Source organism: Giraffa tippelskirchi, chromosome 3 (assembly GCF_054371585.1).
Source record: "Giraffa tippelskirchi isolate mGirTip1 chromosome 3, T2T-mGirTip1v1.2.pri, whole genome shotgun sequence".
Lineage (NCBI taxonomy): Eukaryota > Metazoa > Chordata > Mammalia > Artiodactyla > Giraffidae > Giraffa > Giraffa tippelskirchi.
The window spans coordinates 182,974,716-182,994,898 of record NC_137277.1 but is presented as its reverse complement, the minus strand read 5'-3'; the positions used below and the strand labels follow the sequence as shown (position 1 = coordinate 182,994,898).

At 47.7% G+C, this 20,183-nt stretch overlaps 1 protein-coding gene across 12 annotated transcripts in view; it reads left to right on the top strand.

The window, feature by feature from the left end:
- ARID1A (AT-rich interaction domain 1A) overlaps positions 1-20,183 on the top strand; it is a 69,641-nt gene that overhangs the window by 45,778 nt on the left and 3,680 nt on the right. For 3 of the 12 annotated variants that reach the window (XM_081580475.1, XM_081580474.1, XM_081580481.1), the window contains exons 6-20: positions 6,440-6,680; positions 6,978-7,067; positions 7,609-7,776; positions 8,471-8,783; positions 10,120-10,265; positions 10,354-10,463; positions 11,639-11,848; positions 14,506-14,713; positions 15,853-15,985; positions 16,158-16,330; positions 16,662-16,812; positions 16,900-17,034; positions 17,118-17,214; positions 17,680-18,571; positions 18,935-19,065. In XM_081580475.1, coding sequence (XP_081436601.1) covers positions 6,440-6,680; positions 6,978-7,067; positions 7,609-7,776; positions 8,471-8,783; positions 10,120-10,265; positions 10,354-10,463; positions 11,639-11,848; positions 14,506-14,713; positions 15,853-15,985; positions 16,158-16,330; positions 16,662-16,812; positions 16,900-17,034; positions 17,118-17,214; positions 17,680-18,571; positions 18,935-19,065 — 3,198 coding nt within the window. Of the gene's footprint in view, positions 1-6,439; positions 6,681-6,974; positions 7,068-7,608; positions 7,777-8,470; positions 8,784-10,119; positions 10,266-10,353; positions 10,464-11,638; positions 11,849-14,505; positions 14,714-15,852; positions 15,986-16,154; positions 16,331-16,661; positions 16,813-16,899; positions 17,035-17,117; positions 17,215-17,679; positions 18,572-18,934; positions 19,066-20,183 lie in introns of all 12 variants that reach the window. The other 9 variants (XM_081580472.1, XM_081580471.1, XM_081580469.1 and 6 more) reach the window with 8 other exon arrangements.

Genomic DNA, 20,183 nt, shown 5'->3' with positions numbered 1-20,183 from the left:
TGCTTGCACACACACACATTTACTACAAGTGTGTGTGTAGGATTTACCTGGGGTAGATGGTTTCCCTGCCAGTAGTCGGCACAGCTTGGCAAAAGCTCTTCACAAGTGAAAGAATATGAGAACTCCATCTGGGGGGTTAACAAAAGCTCCATTTCTCAAGGATTCAGCCAAATTTCTGAGAAAACCCTGAACTGAACAGTACCATGAAACTTCCTTATTGATGTTGTTTAATCTGTTCAGCAAAATGAACTAATGTCATCCTTGTGAATCTCTACTGGGAGATTGTTTAACCCCCTTCTGTAACCCTGATCTGGTATCTTTCTGCTTGAAAATGTACTCAGTCAGGCAGCCAATTCATGTTAGAACTCGCAGCTCTTCCTGCGAGAACACTAGCAAACCCCCGCCCCACACCCCCGATGAGGTATGGACTGTGTGACTTCGGGCATGGTTTTGTTGTGGTGTGAAGAGAAGGTGTTAGCTGCTGAGTTCTGTTTGTCAGCAGAGCCTGACAAACCCATGCTGGCACTCGCTGGGGCTGGGCAACCAATCACAGCTGGAACGCTTATCGTCATGGAATCCCTGTGGGCTTCCTCTATCAGGTCACATCCCAAAATAACATTGGGCAGTATTTCAAGTGAAGAAACGAAGGCTTTCGGGGCTGTAGCCAGCCTGGAGTGTGAGATTCTGTGTGAAATAGTTGGACCTGCTCCAGCGCTTTTGATCTGCATGGTAGATGAGCAATAAAATGCATGAAACACGTTGGAAACACGTGAGGAAATTCTCCCTGGCCCTGCTGCTTCCTTGGAACTGGCAGGGCACTGAGTGGGTTGATCCTCACCTCCTGTCTCTCAGCAGGATTGTGCTTGGAGGAAAGCAGAGCTGGGAAAAGCGATCTTTGCACTTACAGGGCGTTGCTGTAGTTCTTTCAGCAGTCCTCCTGGAAGGCACCTGTTGGGTGGACTTGGGAGAACTGAGAACCAGAGTCCTGAAATGCTAAAAGGTGGCCCCACCAGAGAGAGTGAACAGGGGCTTGGATTGTTTGGACTTTGTGTGCTAAGTGTTGTAGAAAGTCGAACTTGTTAGGCACATTGAAGTCTGACTCAACAACCAGACATCCAGCTTTTTGTGGAACAAAAGACCTGAAAAACTGGCTTTTTGTAGGGTAGAAAGCAGAGGTGTGTCCTGTACAATAAAAGGACATGGTGTTCAGAGCAGTGTCCATGTAGATGGAGCTGGGAGACCTCTTTTGGAGTCATCCGCCTTTACCTCTCCCTCTCATTTCCCAATAAAAACTTTTCCTGTGGTTAGCTGCTGGGACTGGTGGGTGTGTCTTACATCTTATACTGCCGCGTGTTGTTGTCTCTTACTCCAGGTACTGCTGCTGGTATTGCATTTTCCATATGGCCCTGACCATCTGATGCCAGTAGAGTTTCTTGCAAATGCCCCAGGGTCATCACAGACTCAGATTTGTCCAGTCATCTCGTCGTTTAAGTGACAGAACTGAAGCCTAGCTTGTTGGTAGCTTGCCCAAGGTCACAACTGATAAGCACCAAGAGCTTTGGTCTCCTAAGTCAAGGTTGTGATGCTTTCTCCTCAGTCTTTATGGTGTCACAACATAATAGAGAGAGAACACAGGCTTTGGGGTTCAGCAGATCTGGGTTCAAAGTCTTAATTTCTGTCACTTACTTGGTGGGTGGCTTGGGCGTAACCTAGTCTCTCTGAGCATCAGCTTACTCCTCTTCAACATGTTAGTGGTAGTAGCACCTACTTCTGAGAATTGTGGAAAATTAAGGAACTCCATGGTGGTGGTGCTGGTGGTTTAGTCGCTAAGTCGTGTCCGACTCTTGGCGACCCCACGGACTGTAGCCCACCAGGCTCCTCTGTCCATGGAAGTCTCCAGGCAAGAACACTGGAGTGGGCGGCCATTTCCTTCGCCAGGGGATCTTCCCGACCCGGGGATCAAACCTGGGTTTCCTGCATTGCAAGCAGATTCTTTACCACCTGAGCTAATGTGGCTCATATGGTAAAGAATCTGCCTGCAGTACAGGAGACCCGAGTTCGATCCCTGGATCAGGAAGATCGCCTGGCAAAGGAAATGGCCACCCACTCCAGTATTCTTGCCTAGAGAATTCCATGGACAGAGGAGCCTGGAGTCAGAGCCAGACATGACTGAGCGACTAACACTTCGACTTCCATAAAATGTCTTGATGCATCATAGATGCTCAAATGATCGTTAGTATTAATATAAATGCTCAGTTCTTTCCTGTGCTAACATTCTAGTTCTTTTTTTTTTTTAATTTGTTTATTTTGGTTGCACGTGGGCTTTCTCTAGTTGTGGTGTGCGGGCTTCTCATTACAGTGACTTCTCTTGCTGCAGAGCACGGGCTCTAGAGCGTGGGCTCAGTAGTTGTGGCGCATGGGCTTAGTTGCTCCACAGCATGTGGAATCTTCCCAGACCAGGGATCAAACCCATGTCCCCTGCATCAGCAGGTGGATTCTTATCCCTATACCACCAGGGAAATCCAACATTCTGATTCTTAAAAAATTTTTTTTTTAATCAACCCCTCCCCTGACCAGTTGCCATCTGATGAAAAGGGTAGTTTGTTTTTTTTTTCCCCTCCCAACCTCCCACCCCGAAAAGGGTAGTTTTGAGGGACTGGCCTCATACCAATCAAATGAGAGAGATAAGAAGATTAATGCTGATTCTTTCCCTACTATTATTCTTTGCCCAGGCATTCCAGTCCACATGGGCTACTGTTGACAAGTGGTTTATTTAGTACTTTTTCTCCAGAAGAGCCTCAGGGCACTTTACCAAAACTGACAGCTCTCCTCAGAGTGCCTCTGTGAAGGAAGCCGCCACATTGCCACCACAGTCGTCTAGGCCCCTGGGATCCCTCAGCTGGACTAGGACTTTCTCCTGTGTGTCTCTGGAGAGCCTGATTTATAACACACTCTGTAACTGAAGGAGCATTTGCAGGCTTTACTCTGACCTTGTAGCAGTGGTTGGTGAGCTGGTAGTGTTTTTTCCTTTTATTTTATTGAGATACAATTGACTTACAACATAATATTAGTTTCAGGTGTATAACATAATGATTCAGTATATGCATATATTGCAAAATGAGTACCGCAATGAGTCTAGTTAACATCATCTATGAAGTTTACAGGGGCTTTCCTGGTGGCTTAGATGGTGAAGAATCTGCCTGTAGTGCGGGAGACCCAGGTTCGATCCATGGGTTGGGAAGATCCTCTAGAGAAGGGAATGGCTACTCATTCCAGTATTCTTGCCTAGGAAATTCCATGGACCGAAGAGCCTGAAGAGCTGTAGTCCATGGATCACAAAGAGTTAGACACGACTGAGTGACTAACATAGAGTTGCAGAATTTTTTTTCTTGTGATGAGAACTTTTGAAAGATGTCAGATACACAGTTTTATTAACTCTAGTCACCATGCTGTACATCACACCCCCTTGACTTATTTATTTTAAAACTGGAAGTTTGTACTGTTGACTCCCTTCCCATTTCTCCTTTCCCCTCTGGCAGCCAACCAATGTGAGCTGGCTTTGTTTTGTTTTAGATTCCACATGGTAAGTAATATCATATGGTACTTATCTTTCTCTGACTTATTTCACTTAGCCTAATGCCCCCAAGGTCCATCCATGTTGTCACAGATGGCAAGATTTCATTCTTTTTTATGACTGAATATTGCTGTGTGTGTGTACACACCACATTTTCTTTATTCATTCATCTGTCAATGGGGTTAGGTTGCTTTCATGCTTTGGCTATTGGAAATAATGTTGCAATGAACATGGTGGTATATGTATCTTTTCAAGTTATTGCTTTGGTTTACTTAGGATAAATATCCAGAAGTGAAATAGCTGGATCACTTGGTAGTTCTTTTTTTTTTTTTTCCCCCATTTTTTGAGGAACCTCCGTACTGTTTTCTATAGTGGCTATACCAGTTTATAGTCCCACCAACAGTGCATAAGGGTTCCCTTTTTTCCACATCCTTGCCAATATGGGTTTCTTTCTACTTTTTGTCAATAACCGTCCTAATAGACGTTAGGCTCATTATGGTTTTGAATTGCATTTCCCTGATAATTAGTGATGTTGAACATCCTTTATTTTTTTTCCCCTCCTCAGTTCCTCAGAAGGTCTCCAAGGATATATACACCAAATGGAATAGGGGTGCCTCTATTGAAAGCAACCAAAAGAGAGCAGAGGGGGACTTTGAGTTTACTTGTACTATCTGAGCTATTTTTACCATGAAAATATTCATGTTTTACTTGTTTAATTAAAGACAGAAATGTTTAAAACAATTTTTCAAGGCCATTTGAAGAGTTCTTGCCTTATGGCTGGACCATTGATTCTTGTTCTTTTCCAAAATACGCTAATTTCTTTTTCCTCTAAGCAAGTAGCTCTTATTACTAGAAGCTGGTGGTTTGGTAAGAAATGGAGACAGTAGGAAGGAAATGCGAGGGAAGCTCATGGTCCCTAAAACAGAGCATTGGGCTGTGGTTTCTGTTATAGACCAGGGCTTAACAAGTGGCTTTCGAGGCCTTTTCTGGACGACACAGTTGGCTTCTCTTGTCATCTTGCTGCCACTTTGGGTTTACCCTTCTTGGTTCAGAAGCCAGGTGTCCTGGGACAGCTTAGCCCTCAACGTGGAAGGAATCCTCTGTTGGGATGAACCCAAGGCTCTTTAGAACTCCAGGTGCTTTAGTCCTTTGAAAAGAAAGAGGCCCTTTGGTGGGCTTCTTGAGTTCTCTTCCATGCTGGGACTAATTCTAATTGCATTTTTAAAACATGCTATGGTGTATTGGGTCTGCTTCTTACAGGAAAGCTGGCATTTTCTGAAATCTCAGCTAACCCTGAGAGCTGAACACAGACACAAATGTACACCTGACTGCCTGCCTTGCCTTCAAGGCAAGCTTTGTTTCCATAAAACTCAGCAGAAATACTCTCAACCTAGTGAAGTAACCAACTGGTTTGCAAAGGGTCCAACCAACCTGGACACTTGGGGAGAGCTTAAGAGGTACTCTTTGATCTCCAGTGTTATTGTCTGACTCTAGGGTCAGAATCCCCTCGAACTCATCTTTCCAAGGTGAGCTTGTTGTGGGAATAGGAATAGACTCAAATCAGGCCAGTTTGGATTTTTTTCCTCTTCAGATGTGTCTCTTTAAGAGAACTCTAAGACCATTTGAGTCTTAGGGTTTTCCCAGACCTGAGCCTGTTCCCAAAGCTTTCATCCTTTCTTCAAGGTATAGTTAGTTCCCAGCTTTAAGTTAATGTATGATGTTGAGCCTGTGGTGTTGCCAGAGAGTGAAATTGGGGCTGGGGTGGGGTGGGGATGCATTTCCTGGGGTGAATATCTTCCTTTTTTCTTTTTTGGCTGGGCCACATGGCATGCGGGATCTTGGTTCCCTAACCAGGGATCAGACCCATGCCCCCTTCAGTGGAAGTGTGGAATCTTAACCACTGAACTGCTGGGGAAGTCCTTCTTTGTTTTTTTCTTTCTTTTTCTGATTATTTTTTTATATTGAGGTCCTAATTGCTAACCTTGGGGTTTACTGACGTAGCGTGAACTTTTTTTTAAGAGTGAACTCTTTACAGTTTAATTCAAGACACAATCCCTAAGCACAGCCCCCAAATAAACACCCAAGTTTTCATTGAAACATAAAACGAAAAAAAAAAAACCCTTGGTTTGTTCAGTTGGCAAACATTTGTTCATTCCTGTTATTGGCCAGGTGTTAGGAATGTAGTCCCAGGCCTTCTTGGCAGTTAAGGAATTGTCTGTGTAATATATCCCTTTCTTACCTCCTACCCCTTATGTTTTAAAGTATGGCAACTTGGAGTGAGTTCTTGGTAAATGTAGGTTATAATAATCTGATGCAGAGGGGATCTGTGAGTGTCGCCCAAAGTTGTTCACATCTTCTTATAGCTCCTGGTGCCATGCTGGCAGTGTTGTAAGTTTCCCCATTGGGAGAGAACTAAAGGCTCACTGAAAGAGCTGCTCTCTTACGACTAGAGAAGTTGGGGCTGGGAGAGAAGATGAAAGGACTCAATCTGCTTCTGGCAGATAGAACAGGGGTCAGCAAACAATAGCTTGTGGGCTAGATACTTGTTTTTATAAATAATATTTTGTTAGAGCACAGTCACATCCATTTGTTTACGAATTGTCTGTGACTACTTTTACACTCTGATGGCCCAAGTTGAACAGTTGTGACACAGACTGTATGAGCTGCAGAGTCTAAACTATTTTCTATCTAGCCCTTAATAGAGAGTTTGCTGTGTGTAGGCTCTAGTATCGTGAGTATATAAATGTGTGCTGTGTATTTACTTTGGGCTGTTTAAGGAAAATGTTAATCATGTAGTAGGATTGTTGAACAAAGAATCTTTCTGCCTCAAAATTGCTAATCCATATCCTTGTGTATATGTTCCAGGATCTGTCTGGTTCAATAGATGATCTCCCTATGGGGACAGAAGGAGCTCTGAGCCCTGGAGTGAGCACATCAGGGATTTCCAGCAGCCAAGGGGAGCAGAGTAATCCAGCTCAGTCTCCTTTCTCTCCCCATACCTCCCCTCACCTGCCTGGCATCCGAGGCCCCTCCCCGTCCCCAGTTGGCTCTCCTGCCAGTGTTGCTCAGTCTCGCTCAGGACCACTCTCGCCTGCTGCAGTGCCAGGTACCTTCAAGTGCTGACCTTTGGGGAAAGGGAAAGAGGACTGCTGTGCTCCCCGCACCACCCCACCCCACCCCCCCCACCCCGGCATGATATTAGGGAGTCCCAGCCTTCCACTGGCTGAGAGATTCTCTTCAGCATTTGAAGAAAGGAGATGGGAGCCCCTTTGCTGGATCCTCCGGTGTATGTGATCCTGGGAGGTTCTTGGCCTTCCCAGAAGCCATTTCCACTTTGCACTTAACCTGCTGACTAGGATTTCCAGGTTTAGCCATGACTGGCTTACTTCTCTCTCTGGAGCAGGCAACCAGATGCCACCTCGGCCACCCAGTGGCCAGTCGGACAGCATCATGCATCCTTCTATGAACCAATCAAGCATTGCCCAAGATCGAGGTGAGAGCCTGGGCTTCAAGGGAGAGAGGTGGAGGGCAGAGGCAGACCTTTGATTGATTTTCTCTGCAACAGCTTTTGGAGAACTATATGACCATGAAGCTTAAGACAGTCTCAGCAGCAGGTTGTGAAGTTAGGATGGGCTTGGCCATCTTGGTGGCTCCAGAATTACGTTCCCCCACAGCCAGTTTTTGTTGGTCATGTGTTTTGAGGGATTGTGCCTAATTTGGTCAGCAAATACTAAATACTCAGCATCAAATCTTTACCCTTTAAATCCTACAGCGTTTTTCAGGGATTTGGGGCAGGGGTCATTGCTTTTTTTTTTTTTCCATACCTCCATTTAGTAGAAACCGTTGGCATGCCCTGGGTTAATGACTATGTCACTTTTGAGGGTGCCTAAAAGAGCACATAATTCTACAGCAGATAAGAGACTTCATGTAAGTATTTGCTAAAGAAAATGTAGATGGTGAAGTCCAAGGATAAGGGAGAGCATTCGTTCCCATGGTACTGAGGTAATAACTATGTGGACACTACCCACAAATAGGTTACATGCAGAGGAACCCCCAGATGCCCCAGTACAGTTCCCCCCAGCCCGGGTCAGCCTTATCTCCACGTCAGCCTTCCGGAGGACAGATGCACACAGGCATGGGCTCCTACCAGCAGAACTCCATGGGGAGCTATGGTCCCCAGGGGAGTCAGTACGGCCCACAGGGTGAGTATACTACCCAGGTAGGAGTACATGGGGGTAAGACTAGAAAAGAGTTCCTTGTTTGATATGCTGCTATCTGGGTTATAGGAGTAGAAATACGTTTGCCTTAAATCCACCAAGGCCAGGCCTTAAAGTAGAGCAGGACTGCCATCATCGGAAAGTCCTTGAATCTCTCTGAGCCTCTGTTTCATCTGTAAAATGGGGATAAGGCATTTAACCCAAGACAGAGCACAGACACTTAGTAAGTGGTAATTATTGGTTATTAATTTTTATTTTTTAGTAAATTAGTCCCAATAGAATAGATCTTTGCTCAAAATCAGCCCGAGCTGGATCTCAAGCTGACTTTCTTACACAGAGCCTGGAAGATGAGTGTGTAGAAAGGGAAAAATTCCGGGAGTTGAAGGACCTGGCTAGCAGCATAGCCAGCCTTGCTCTGTGCTGTGCTGTCTTGAAGATGAGGGGCAGCGGAGGCCTGGCTTTATACGCTCCTGCCACACCCTCTTTACTTTTTGTTTTAATGGACTATGAGGTTTTGTTGTTGTTGTTTTAAAGAGACCATGAAATTGGTCTCTTTCCAGACCAAATATTGAATGATTCCCATTGTTTATGTCTTTAGAATTTTAGAGTTGAGCGTTATTAGTGAGTTGCTAGTGAGTCACTAACCAAGTCTCTGCATCTTCTCTCCTTCCCCTCCCAGGAGGCTACCCCAGGCAGCCAAACTATAATGCCTTGCCCAATGCTAACTACCCCAGTGCAGGCATGGCTGGAAGCATGAACCCTATGGGTGCTGGAGGTCAGATGCATGGGCAGCCTGGCATCCCACCTTATGGCACACTCCCTCCAGGGAGGATGAGTCACGCCTCCATGGGCAACCGGCCTTATGGCCCTAACATGGCCAATATGCCACCTCAGGTTGGGTCAGGGATGTGTCCCCCTCCCGGGGGCATGAACCGGAAAACTCAAGAAACTGCTGTCGCCATGCATGTTGCTGCCAACTCTATCCAGAACAGGTAAGGCCCGGGAAGTGAAGAGGGAGGGTAGCAGTGCAAGGAAGGCATTTCATCTAATTGTGAAGCAAGCATTTAATCTAATTACAGAGTCATTTAGGTCATTGAGATACTTCTGGACCTAAAGTGTATTATCTTGGTAAATAGGTATTTTATATTGAGAGCTCTTTAGAAAACTAGGTTTCTTTACAGTGAAAAATACAACAGAAGCGCTGACTTATAAGCATCTTAGATTGGTATCATATATTGTATGTAAAGAAATTTATAAAGTATACGTTACTTTGCTTAGTAAAATAGGTCTTCAGAGTTTATTTCTTCTACCAATCCAGCTTCTTGATTTCCAAAAATATTTTTAATGATGCACATGATTTGGGTCTGTGGTGTGGGAAATGGAGGATGGTGAGGTTGTGGTTTGCCATTTCTCTTAATCTTCTGTGTGGTCCTTTGTATTTGACTCTGGTGCAAAAGTGCAGAAGGCTTGTGTGATTTGGTTTATGACTTCAACATTCATCTCTTCCTTGGCCACTGGCTTCAGTGACTATGATGCTACTGTTTCTGAAGGCTTAGTCTGTGTACCCCATTGTTGATGCTGACAGTTCTTAAAGTGACTCTTAACTGGGATGTTGGTGAACAAAGGTAGAATAAGGTAACTGAATAAAGAGAGGTGGATTTGGTGGTACTTTAGGATGATGGAAACACAAAGTTTGCAGTAGGCCCATCAAGAAAGAATACAAAGGAGTGTTCCCTGGTGGCTTAGTGGTTGGGATTCTGGCTTTCACTACCACGGCCCAAGTTTAATACTTGGTCAGGGGACTACGATCCCACAAGCTGTGCAGTGTGGCCAAAAAATAAATAAAACTCAGTTTTTTTGGTTTTTTTTTTTTTTTTTTTGAGGTGTAGTTAAAAATACACAGCCCCTCCAGGTGCTATGCCGTGAGTTTGGCTGGGGTGACATGACAGCGTAATAAAACTGAGCATTTAATCTAGGCCTTTTGCCATAGTGAGGGCTCTTAAATGGAAACACAGCTTGACTTTGGAGATGCCTTAAAGGGAGGCAGTATTTAAGAAACACAGTAAGACTCCATTCTTTAAGGAGTGCATCCTTTAAAATTGAGCGATGATTTCCTTTTAGGAACTTAAACCCTCATAGAACTTTCTGTGGGTGGTAGAAAATGAGAATATCTGTGTGTATGGTTGTAGTTTGGGGGACCCATAAGACTTTCCCTTGTAAGCCTAACTAGATGATCTTGGCTCACACAGCCCTGTTTATCTCAAGTCCTAATTGGAAAGCTTAGTGTCTCTAACTCTTGTCTCTCACACTTTGCATCTTCTTCCTTAGGCCACCTGGCTACCCCAATATGAATCAAGGGGGCATAATGGGAACTGGACCTCCCTATGGACAGGGGATTAACAGTATGGCTGGCATGATCAACCCTCAGGGACCTCCATATCCCATGGGTGGAACCATGGCCAACAATTCAGCAGGTAAGTCATAGGCATTGCTCACCCCAGGGATTTCTTCCAGAACGGTCTCCGTGTCACAAACCCATCGGACTTTTCTCTTCTTTTGTAGGGATGGCAGCCAGCCCAGAGATGATGGGTCTTGGGGATGTCAAGTTAACTCCAGCCTCCAAAATGAACAACAAGGCAGATGGGACACCCAAGACGGAATCGAAATCCAAGGTAATGGCTTGTATCTTAACTCCTCAACTTTCTGTCCCATCCTTTCAGAGATAGGAAAGAAAAAGAAGAGAGGGTGATTAGATTCCAGCCTTTTATATGACACCGACTAGATAATCTTGGGAAAGGGTGCTGTTACCTCTTCTTAACCATGAAGGGTCCCAGGATAATCGTTCATTGAATTAGGTTTGAGTTAGCCCAAGGGGTCCTAATGTAAATAACACAGTGTTCTCATGGCTGTCTGATATGGAGGAAATGCCAGACCGGCAGAGTAGAATTCTCTACACTGTACTCTCTGAAACTGTGACCCCTGTCCTTATGCACTGATAGATGACGTATGTCATGGGCGACTGGTTGTTGTCTTCCTGGACCTTACTCAGAATAGCAGGAATGGTTGGTGCCCTGTGTTCTATAAAGGGGGAGAAGAGGCAGGCGGGGTTTGGGTCCTTGGACTCTCAGGTTGGTCCTGGGTCTGCTCTCTGTTGGGCTGTGTGGCATTCTGGGGACCTGCTCAGTATTTGAGTCATTTAAAATATTTCTGCCCTTCGTCATACCTCATTTTCCCTACCTTATCAAGTAGGGAAAATAACAATCAGAGCTGCCACCTCTTGTGGACATTCACCTCTGGCTTCCAGACCCTTTTAGTCATCCTCATGTCTTGGATAGTCATCCAAAGCCACCCTTCCTTTCTTGAGAGGAGAAAAAGTTCCTTTTCATTTTAGTCTATTGTCTCAAGGTCATATTTTGAGTTTCTTGAGTTCTCTGAAACGTCTGTAAAAGCGTGTCCAGGCTCCTGGGTAGTGGTGTGGGTGTAGTAGTGACATTGATGTCAGGTGGACAAGGGTTTGACTCTCAGTCCTGCTACCGAAACACTAGGAGATCTTAGGCATGGCCTCCTTGTGCCTGCTGCCTTACCTTTTAAGAGAAGGATAATTTGTAATACCTAATGTGTAAAGGCCTCTGGCACAGCACTCAATACCTAATGTATAGACAGGGTTAGCTTGCTTTCTTTACAGGAAGGTCTGGCTCCCTTTTGGTTTTTGTGAAGGCAGGGCAGATGTTAGTGACCACCCTAGAATAAGAAGCTTTACTACTGCCCTAATCAAGGGGCTTCTGAGACCCCTAGCATAGGCTTTGAATCTGACCAGTTCCTATGAATCTTGACCTGCCCCTTCCAGAAATCCAGTTCTTCTACTACAACCAATGAGAAGATCACCAAGTTGTATGAGCTGGGTGGTGAGCCTGAGAGGAAGATGTGGGTGGACCGTTATCTGGCCTTCACGGAGGAGAAGGCCATGGGCATGACAAATCTGCCTGCTGTGGGTAGGAAACCTCTGGACCTGTACCGCCTCTATGTGTCTGTGAAGGAAATTGGTGGATTGACTCAGGTGAGTGCCTGGCACTTGGCTTCCCCTGTGGTTTCAACAAGCCTTTCTGTAGGTACTCAGTGGCCTCACTGGTGCCATGCCTCCCACAGGCACATCACCCTCCCCTGCTCTCTGAGTCACATACTGACAGGCCAGGGAGCTCAGGCCTTCCAGAAGACAAGGCCACAGGAGGAGGCTGAGATCTCCATGGGTAGCGTGAAGTATTAGCATTAACTTACATGTGCCCAGAGTCCCCCTGAGTTGCAAAAACAGGGCAAGTCTATGAGCATTCTGATTCCATGGCAGGCAGTTTGGAGTATGAGACAAGGGCAAGATTCAGAGAGGGGTCTGGTTTTGAATTCTTTCTTAGCCACTTACAACCTAAGTGACCTTAATCAAGGTGTATAACCACTCTGAGCCTTCATTTTTCTTATTTGTCATGTAGGGACAGTGTGTATCCTGCTAGACTGTTGAAAGTTAGGGATAATCAAACAAAACCTGGAGCAAGATTTCTGCCACGTAAATTGGTCTGCAGGATGGTACAAGGGAAGCCAGAATAGTTACTGATCCTTTCATTCTAGAAAGCTTCGCAGTGGAGATGGGACTCCAGGAGCTATTAAGTAGAAATAGTTTATGAAGGAAGAAGTAGGTGGGAAATTGTGTTTAGTTACTCTGTATGGGAGACTTAAATGAATGCATTAATCTCCACTGGAAACCCGAACTGAATACCACCCTGAGCCTTGCGCCTGCCCTGATAGCGTAAATCTTTATTTTATACTCAGCCCAGGAGTCAAACAGGTGAGGCAACGCCGGCAGACAGCCCATCGTGCCTTGCAAACTTTCTTCCTATGTATGTTCTGTAGTCATCATACCAGGAGCTTGCTATTGGATCTGAGTGTGCAGCTGAGCCCAGGGGGATGCGTAGTGGGAAGGGGTGAACTCCAAATCTTCTAAATCAGAAGAGGAAAACAGCTGTCACCAGCAGAAGAGAAAATGATTGGAATGAAGCCAACCAACAGTCAGTTATGAATTCCTTCTCCCTCAGGCTTTATTCCCCTCCCTCACAAAAGGAAAACAAAACAAAACAAGACACGTGCACACCACCACATAACCAGCGTGGGAAGCAGAGCCCTAGCAGGCTTCTGAGGTGACCCCAGGTTCGCTGCTGCCATTCTCCCTGGTGTTGAGTTCTCATAGTCAGGGCACTCCTACCTGTAGAGAAAAGGGGCATTGGGTTAGGTTTGGCATACTTTTTGATTGCATGGGCTTCTGGATTCACCCGACCTAAAATGAGGTATAGAGGGAATCCCAAAGCCCAGGGGTCTGTCTTCCAGTTTGCAAAAGGTTGCCAACCTTTTAGATGCTGTGATGTGATTGAACTTTAAAGACAGTTCAGAGAAGATGGAGTGCTGTTATGAGTTAGTTTGTGAAGGCTCCAAGAAGGCAAAAGATGAGTCCTGAGCTCTTCTGAAGGATTAATAGGGTCTGGGTCAAGGGAGGAGCTGTTGCAGTTGACTGGCCCTGATGGCATGAAGATGGGAAAGGGTCTGGAATATACCCTACCAATGCCACCTCCAGCCTTCCAAGTCTCAGCTCAGACATTGCCTGCTCTAGGAAGTATTCCGGGTCATCTCCCCTCCATCTAGACTGTTCCTTTCTTTGCTTCCTTATCACTCTTGTCTCTGGTGTCACAGGTACCAGATCAGCAAGTATCAAAACATTTTGAACTCCCTGTGGATTGGGACTAGAAAGTCGGTGTTTGTAGCCCTTGAGAGACAGGCTTATCACATGGTGGATGAATAAACATAAGAATACTTCAAGGGGAATTCCCTGGTGGTCCAGTGGTTAGACGCTGCCACTGCAGGGGACATGGGATCATGCCCTGGTCAGGGAACTAAGATCCCGCATGTTGTACAGCACAGCCAAAAAACGATTACGTAAAGAAGGAATCGTGCCTGGCTAAAGCAGACAGACTAATTGTAGGGATGGGAGACAGTGTGTTCTGAAGCCGAGGAAAGAAAGCAGAGCTCTAGACTGGTCTCTGGGAAGGTAAAAAAGAAGTCATGGGGCCTGAAGCATCTCCTGGACAGTCAGGACAGTGACTGCTGAGGGCAAGAGGCTTGTAGTCATACGTCACTGAGATGCGGGAGCAGGACACAAGAATGTCAAATTTGCAAGAAGCCCCACACTGAGAGGAAAAAAAAAATCAGATATGAAAACCCCCAGTTTGACAAAGTAAGTCAAGCAGGGTGGTTGTTGATATTGCCACACATCTCCATTGTATAAAATGTTAGTTTTTATCAGTGCATGTAAAATGCATGATTTGGATCTGATGGTGCTTTGCACATCACTTTTCAGCAATACACTTGTGTAATGCAAAGCACATACCTTCTGAATTCTGATCTCTCTGACTAATAGTGATGTAAAGTTCGCCCTATTTTGAATAAGCTGTCTGACAGTTGGAATGATCTGTGGATAAAACCTGCTGAGGGTAGAGGGAAGCCATGGATTTAATGTTGGCTGTGTACTATCCACCAAGCAACGTTAACTTCTGTGGTTAACTGAGAACTGTGGTTTCACGAGATGAGTACCTGGTCGGTCGCCTGATTGGGTTTGGGGTATGTGGGCAGGAAGGCCAGATGGGAGATGCACCCCGACTCTTCTGGTTGGTTGTACAGGTCAACAAGAACAAGAAGTGGCGGGAACTTGCGACCAACCTCAATGTCGGCACCTCAAGCAGTGCTGCCAGCTCCTTGAAAAAGCAGTACATCCAGTGTCTCTATGCCTTCGAATGCAAGATTGAACGGGGAGAAGACCCTCCCCCAGACATCTTTGCAGCTGCTGATTCCAAGAAGTCCCAGCCCAAGATCCAGCCTCCCTCACCTGGTAAGGATGGGATGAGCAGCCTCACCAAGGCTCACCCTGCAGGGGTAGCATTCCAGGGCCCAGGCTCCTCATTCACCAGTGGCCACCACCAGGGATGTGTGCTCTGTCCTGTCCTAGCACAGAGCATAACAGGTTGGCAGACTAAAGAGCGGGCAGTGGCGGCTCCCTTGGGAGGTAGTTCGCAGCAACCCTTAAGTTTAAATTTTCATTGTGCACCTGGCGCCTTGCCAAATGTTTGTAAACTAATGAGTGGGAGGGACACTGAACAAGTCGGGAAATCTGACAAATAGCAGTGAGGCAGGCCATCTGGGAGCCTTGGCCCACTGATGTCAGCGCCTTAGAATGCAGCTCAGACTAGAGCCCTGAATTCCCCAGGGAGCTGAGATGGCAGTGAATGGGAAGGAGGGGGTGGGGCAGGAATATGAATGGAGTTCTCTGCTGGGAGTGCCTCTGCCCACCCTCCTTTCTGAGAGGAGGATGGGGCCTGGACAGGCATGGCGAGGGAGGAAGGCCAGGGCTCCTAGAAGGTGGGTGTGAACACATGTGCCCTGGGGTTGACCTCCGAGGCTGTAAGCAGTGCCTGAGATGACTCATCAGCTGGGGAGGCCCAAGCCTCGGGGTATCTGCTGCTGAGAATGGTAACTAATGGAAGCATTAATTACTGGTACTTGCGTGCTCATCAGCTTCGGGGAACATTCGAACTGCTGGTGACATTGGGTTTGATGCTTGAGAATAGGAGTTCCTAGGTTCCTACAGTGCTCTGCAGGTTTGGGGTAAGAAGGAACCTTGCCACCCAGCTTTCCAGGGCCTCTTACTGGGAGCTTGTGTACCAGCATTACAAGGTATGATAGGTTAGACAGGGTCCTTGGGGAAGTAAAGAAAAGGAGTCAGGAATCTTGACAGAGACTCACGTCATCACCATCATGCTGATGGTCTCCAAACGTGAACAGCAGCGAGAAGTGACGGAGCCCTCAAATTCCCTTCTTTATTACTGGCCTTGCAGATCTTCTGCTGAGAAGGGTGATTTAGGTTTTAAAGAACCCTAGTTTTAGCCTTTTTAGTGTTCCTCTTCAAAGAGATTCTAGGGCATTTGTGTGTTTCTGTGAGTTTTCCTGCTCATCCTGTATCACCGTCCACAGCGGGATCAGGGTCGATGCAGGGGCCACAGACACCTCAGTCAACTAGCAGCTCCATGGCAGAAGGAGGAGACCTGAAGCCACCAACTCCAGCATCCACACCACACAGCCAGATCCCCCCCTTGCCAGGCATGAGGTAAGGCCAGGAGCAGCGCCAGGCGGCCTGGGGGTCCTGGACAGAGTGCATGAGCTCCTGTGTAGCCCAGGGTGTGTCCCTGCTCTGTCCAACCAGTGACTCCTGTGTGCCTTGCATTATTGGAGGAATTGCTTTATTTAGGGTCTAATTGGCTCCCTTCACTCTTGAGTAGGAGCAATTCAGTCGGGATCCAGGATGCCTTTCCTGATGGAAGTGACCCCACATTCCAGAAGCGGAATTCCATGACTCCAAACCCTGGGTACCAGCCCAGTATGAATACCTCCGACATGATGGGGCGCATGTCCTACGAGCCAAATAAGGATCCTTACGGCAGCATGAGGAAAGGTGACCGACTGCTGTTGGCCTTCTGTCGTTGAGGACAGGGCCAGGGCATGGGGGCGTTTCTTGAGTGGTTTAAGGTTCTTGTTGCTCATCATGCCATCCCCTTCCTCCTCCTTTTTTGTCGTCTTCTCCCTGGGCTCACGCATCATCCTTTACAAGTACATGTTCTTTGCTGGTTGGGGCCTTTCTAGATTTCTGTTTCAAACCGGTCAGGAAAACAGTTGGAACAAACCTGAGCTCTGAAGCGGGTCTGGGTCTTTGGGGGCAGGCAAGGCAGAGGTTGCTTGGGCCGTTGACCCACCAGTTTCCTCACTGCCTTCCCTTTTGCTCTCAGCTCCGGGGAGCGATCCCTTCATGTCCTCAGGTCAGGGCCCCAACGGCGGGATGGGGGATCCCTACAGTCGAGCTGCCGGCCCTGGGCTGGGAAATGTGGCAATGGGACCGCGACAGCACTATCCCTATGGAGGTCCTTATGACAGAGTGAGGTAAGCACGTCCCTGCACCCCCGCCCCGTCCCACCCCAACACCCCACAGCTGTCATGGACTCAACCTGCTCTTCCGATTTTGTTTAGGACGGAGCCTGGCATAGGACCCGAGGGAAACATGGGCACTGGGGCCCCGCAGCCGAATCTCATGCCTTCCAACCCAGACTCGGGGATGTATTCTCCCAGCCGTTACCCGCCGCAGCAGCAGCAGCAGCAGCAACGGTGAGTAAAGCCTGGTTGCTGCACTGCTGTGACTCAGGCTTCCCCACTCCCACCCTGATCGTCCGCTTCTCTCCTGCCCGCAGACATGATTCCTATGGCAATCAGTTCTCCGCTCAAGGCACCCCTTCCGGCAGCCCCTTCCCCAGCCAGCAGACCACAATGTATCAGCAGCAGCAGCAGGTGAGGAGGGCAATGGGAGGGCTGACCCACAGGTTCCCCCCAAGAGCCAGTTAGCAGGCTGAGTTGAGAAGTCCCTTCAGATTCCTTGGAGCTCTTCTCCCACCCCAACAGCCAGTTTGTGAAGAGCCAAGCCTTCAGTCTCTTCTTCCCTGTTTGGGGTCCAGGCCCATCTCCAGTGCTCCACAAGGGTTAGGGTGTTTTGTATTTTGATTTTTGAACCTTTCTGCATTTTTCTGCTTAGAGCAAGGGAGAGCCAGAGGGGGTAGAGAATGATTCTTGCTTTCAGAAGGAGTTTCAAAAGATAACTCGTAAAGGTTACTCCTTTGTTTCCATGGAGTCTGTGTCCCCTCTCCCAGAGGGGCAGAAGTAAGCCCAGCACATGTCTGGTGTCGCATCTTGGCAGCTGTGGTCTTGCGTCCCTGAGTGCAGAGTGTTAACTTTCTCTCTGCTTCTGTCCTGTCTTAGAATTACAAGCGGCCGATGGATGGCACCTACGGCCCTCCTGCCAAGCGGCATGAAGGGGAGATGTACAGCGTGCCGTACAGCGCGGGGCAGGGGCAGCCCCAGCAGCAGCAGCTGCCCCCAGCCCAGCCCCCGCCTGCCAACCAGCAGCAAGCTGCTCAGCCTCCCCCTCAGCAGGACGTGTACAACCAGTATGGCAACGCCTATCCTGCCACTGCCGCCGCTGCTACTGAGCGCCGACCAGCAGGCGGCCCCCAGAACCAGTTTCCATTCCAGTTTGGCCGGGACCGTGTCTCAGCACCCCCTGGCTCCAATGCCCAGCAGAACATGCCACCACAGATGATGGGCGGCCCCATACAGGCATCGGCTGAGGTTGCCCAGCAAGGCACCATGTGGCAGGGGCGCAATGACATGACCTACAACTATGCCAACAGGCAGAGCACGGGCTCTGCCCCGCAAGGCCCTGCCTATCATGGTGTGAACCGAACAGATGAAATGCTGCACACGGATCAGAGGGCCAACCACGAAGGCCCGTGGCCTTCCCATGGCACACGCCAGCCCCCCTATGGTCCTTCTGCCCCCGTCCCCCCCATGACAAGGCCCCCTCCAGCCAACTACCAGCCCCCACCAAGCATGCAGAATCACATTCCTCAGGTATCGAGCCCCGCTCCCCTGCCCCGGCCAATGGAGAACCGCACCTCTCCAAGCAAGTCTCCATTCCTGCACTCTGGGATGAAGATGCAGAAAGCAGGGCCCCCAGTACCCGCCTCGCACATAGCACCTGCTCCTGTGCAGCCCCCTATGATTCGGCGGGACATCACCTTCCCACCTGGCTCTGTTGAAGCCACACAGCCTGTGTTGAAGCAGAGGAGGCGGCTCACAATGAAAGACATTGGTAAGGAGACCTCCTTGATTGGGTGGCTTAATCTGCCTCTTTACATCTGGTTCAGTGTTGTCTCTCCATCCTGATGTTCTGGATGAGTTAAAATCTGGTCCAATGTTGACTAAAATAGAGCCAAAGAACTTTGAGTAAGGAAGAAATCAGCCGATGTCAGGCTTTACTAAAGGAATTGCCACGCAGTGATGTGCTAAGCGAGCCTAGAAGCCGTGAGGGGCAGATGTGTGTCCTCTCCCAGATGGGAAGTGCCTCTCACCATGTGTTCTCTTCAGAGTAGCCTGACTAATGAGCCAGCTCTGGGGTGGGGGGCCTCCTGCCAACCTGGGCGTGGTGGATGGACGACGTGGAGGTTTATTTCAGGAACCCCGGAGGCATGGCGGGTAATGATGTCCCTCAAGTCTGGGCTGCTGGCAGAGAGCACGTGGGCATTAGACACCATTAACATCCTGCTGTACGATGACAACAGCATCATGACTTTCAGCCTCAGTCAGGTGAGTCCAGGTGCTGGGGGAAGACCGGGAGGGCCTGGGATCTTCTTAAAGTAGATGGTGCTAAGTGACCAGGGAATTACGCCCTCCCTGGCCAACATGGTCTCCTTTATTTCACTTGTTCTTTTGATACCTTCTATGCCAATACTTTGCCACTGGCCATGGGCCTGATAATGTGTGTTAGTCGATCAGGACTGACTTCAGAGGGAATTTGGGAGAAACTTCTTGGTATTGGTAAGAAGGGCAGATTCTGCTGGTGTCAATGAGGACACCATATTTTCTAGACTGAAAAGAACCTGGGTCTCTATCTGTGAACCTGGGGCTCTGTCCATGAGCAGACCAGTTTATTTTCCCTTTCTTTCTTCATGCACTCTGAATAGATGAAGTCTTTATTGACAACCATTTTTCCTAAGATGTAGAATGAAAAATGTGAAGAAGTGTACATTGCGGGGCAGCGGGGAAGGTTAACACAGAGGTGGCTTTCCAAAATCCAAACCTTCTCTCCACAGACACGTAGCTGGAGTTTTCTCAGCTAGGAAAAGGTCCTGCTGCACCATCCTACTCTTTCTTTTGGTCCTCAGTACCTCCCAGCCCATCTATCAAGGAGTTGTCCAGCGGGGCAGTGTTATTATAGCTCCACTTACCCGGCCCTCACTTCGTGCTAGGTCCTTCATGTTTTCTTTTGTGTCATCCTCCCTGTAGCCGTTGGAGCAAATGTGGCCACTTAGAGATGAGTCAATAGGCTCAGAGACTTATTTTTGCCCAGGTTCACACAGCTGTTAGCAGCCTTTCTGAATCCAAAGCCTGCTTCCCATGAGAAAGAAAGGAACAAATATTGATTGAGCAATTTCCATAAGCCAGGCGCTTGACATATTCCATTTAGACCTCAGAACAACTCTATGAAATTTAGGAATTTGCATCATTTTCAGTGGAAAGATAGGAAAGCTACAGCTCAGAATTTTAAATCACAAAGACAGTTCCTGGAAAAGCCAGAATTCAAACCTGGATCCTTTTAAGTCTTAAAGCCTTATTTTTCCCTTTCGGTTATACTCTTCAGCCAGAGATTAATCTGAGTGGATTAATGTTTTCTGTTAGGGGTAGGAAATAGCCTGTACAGGATC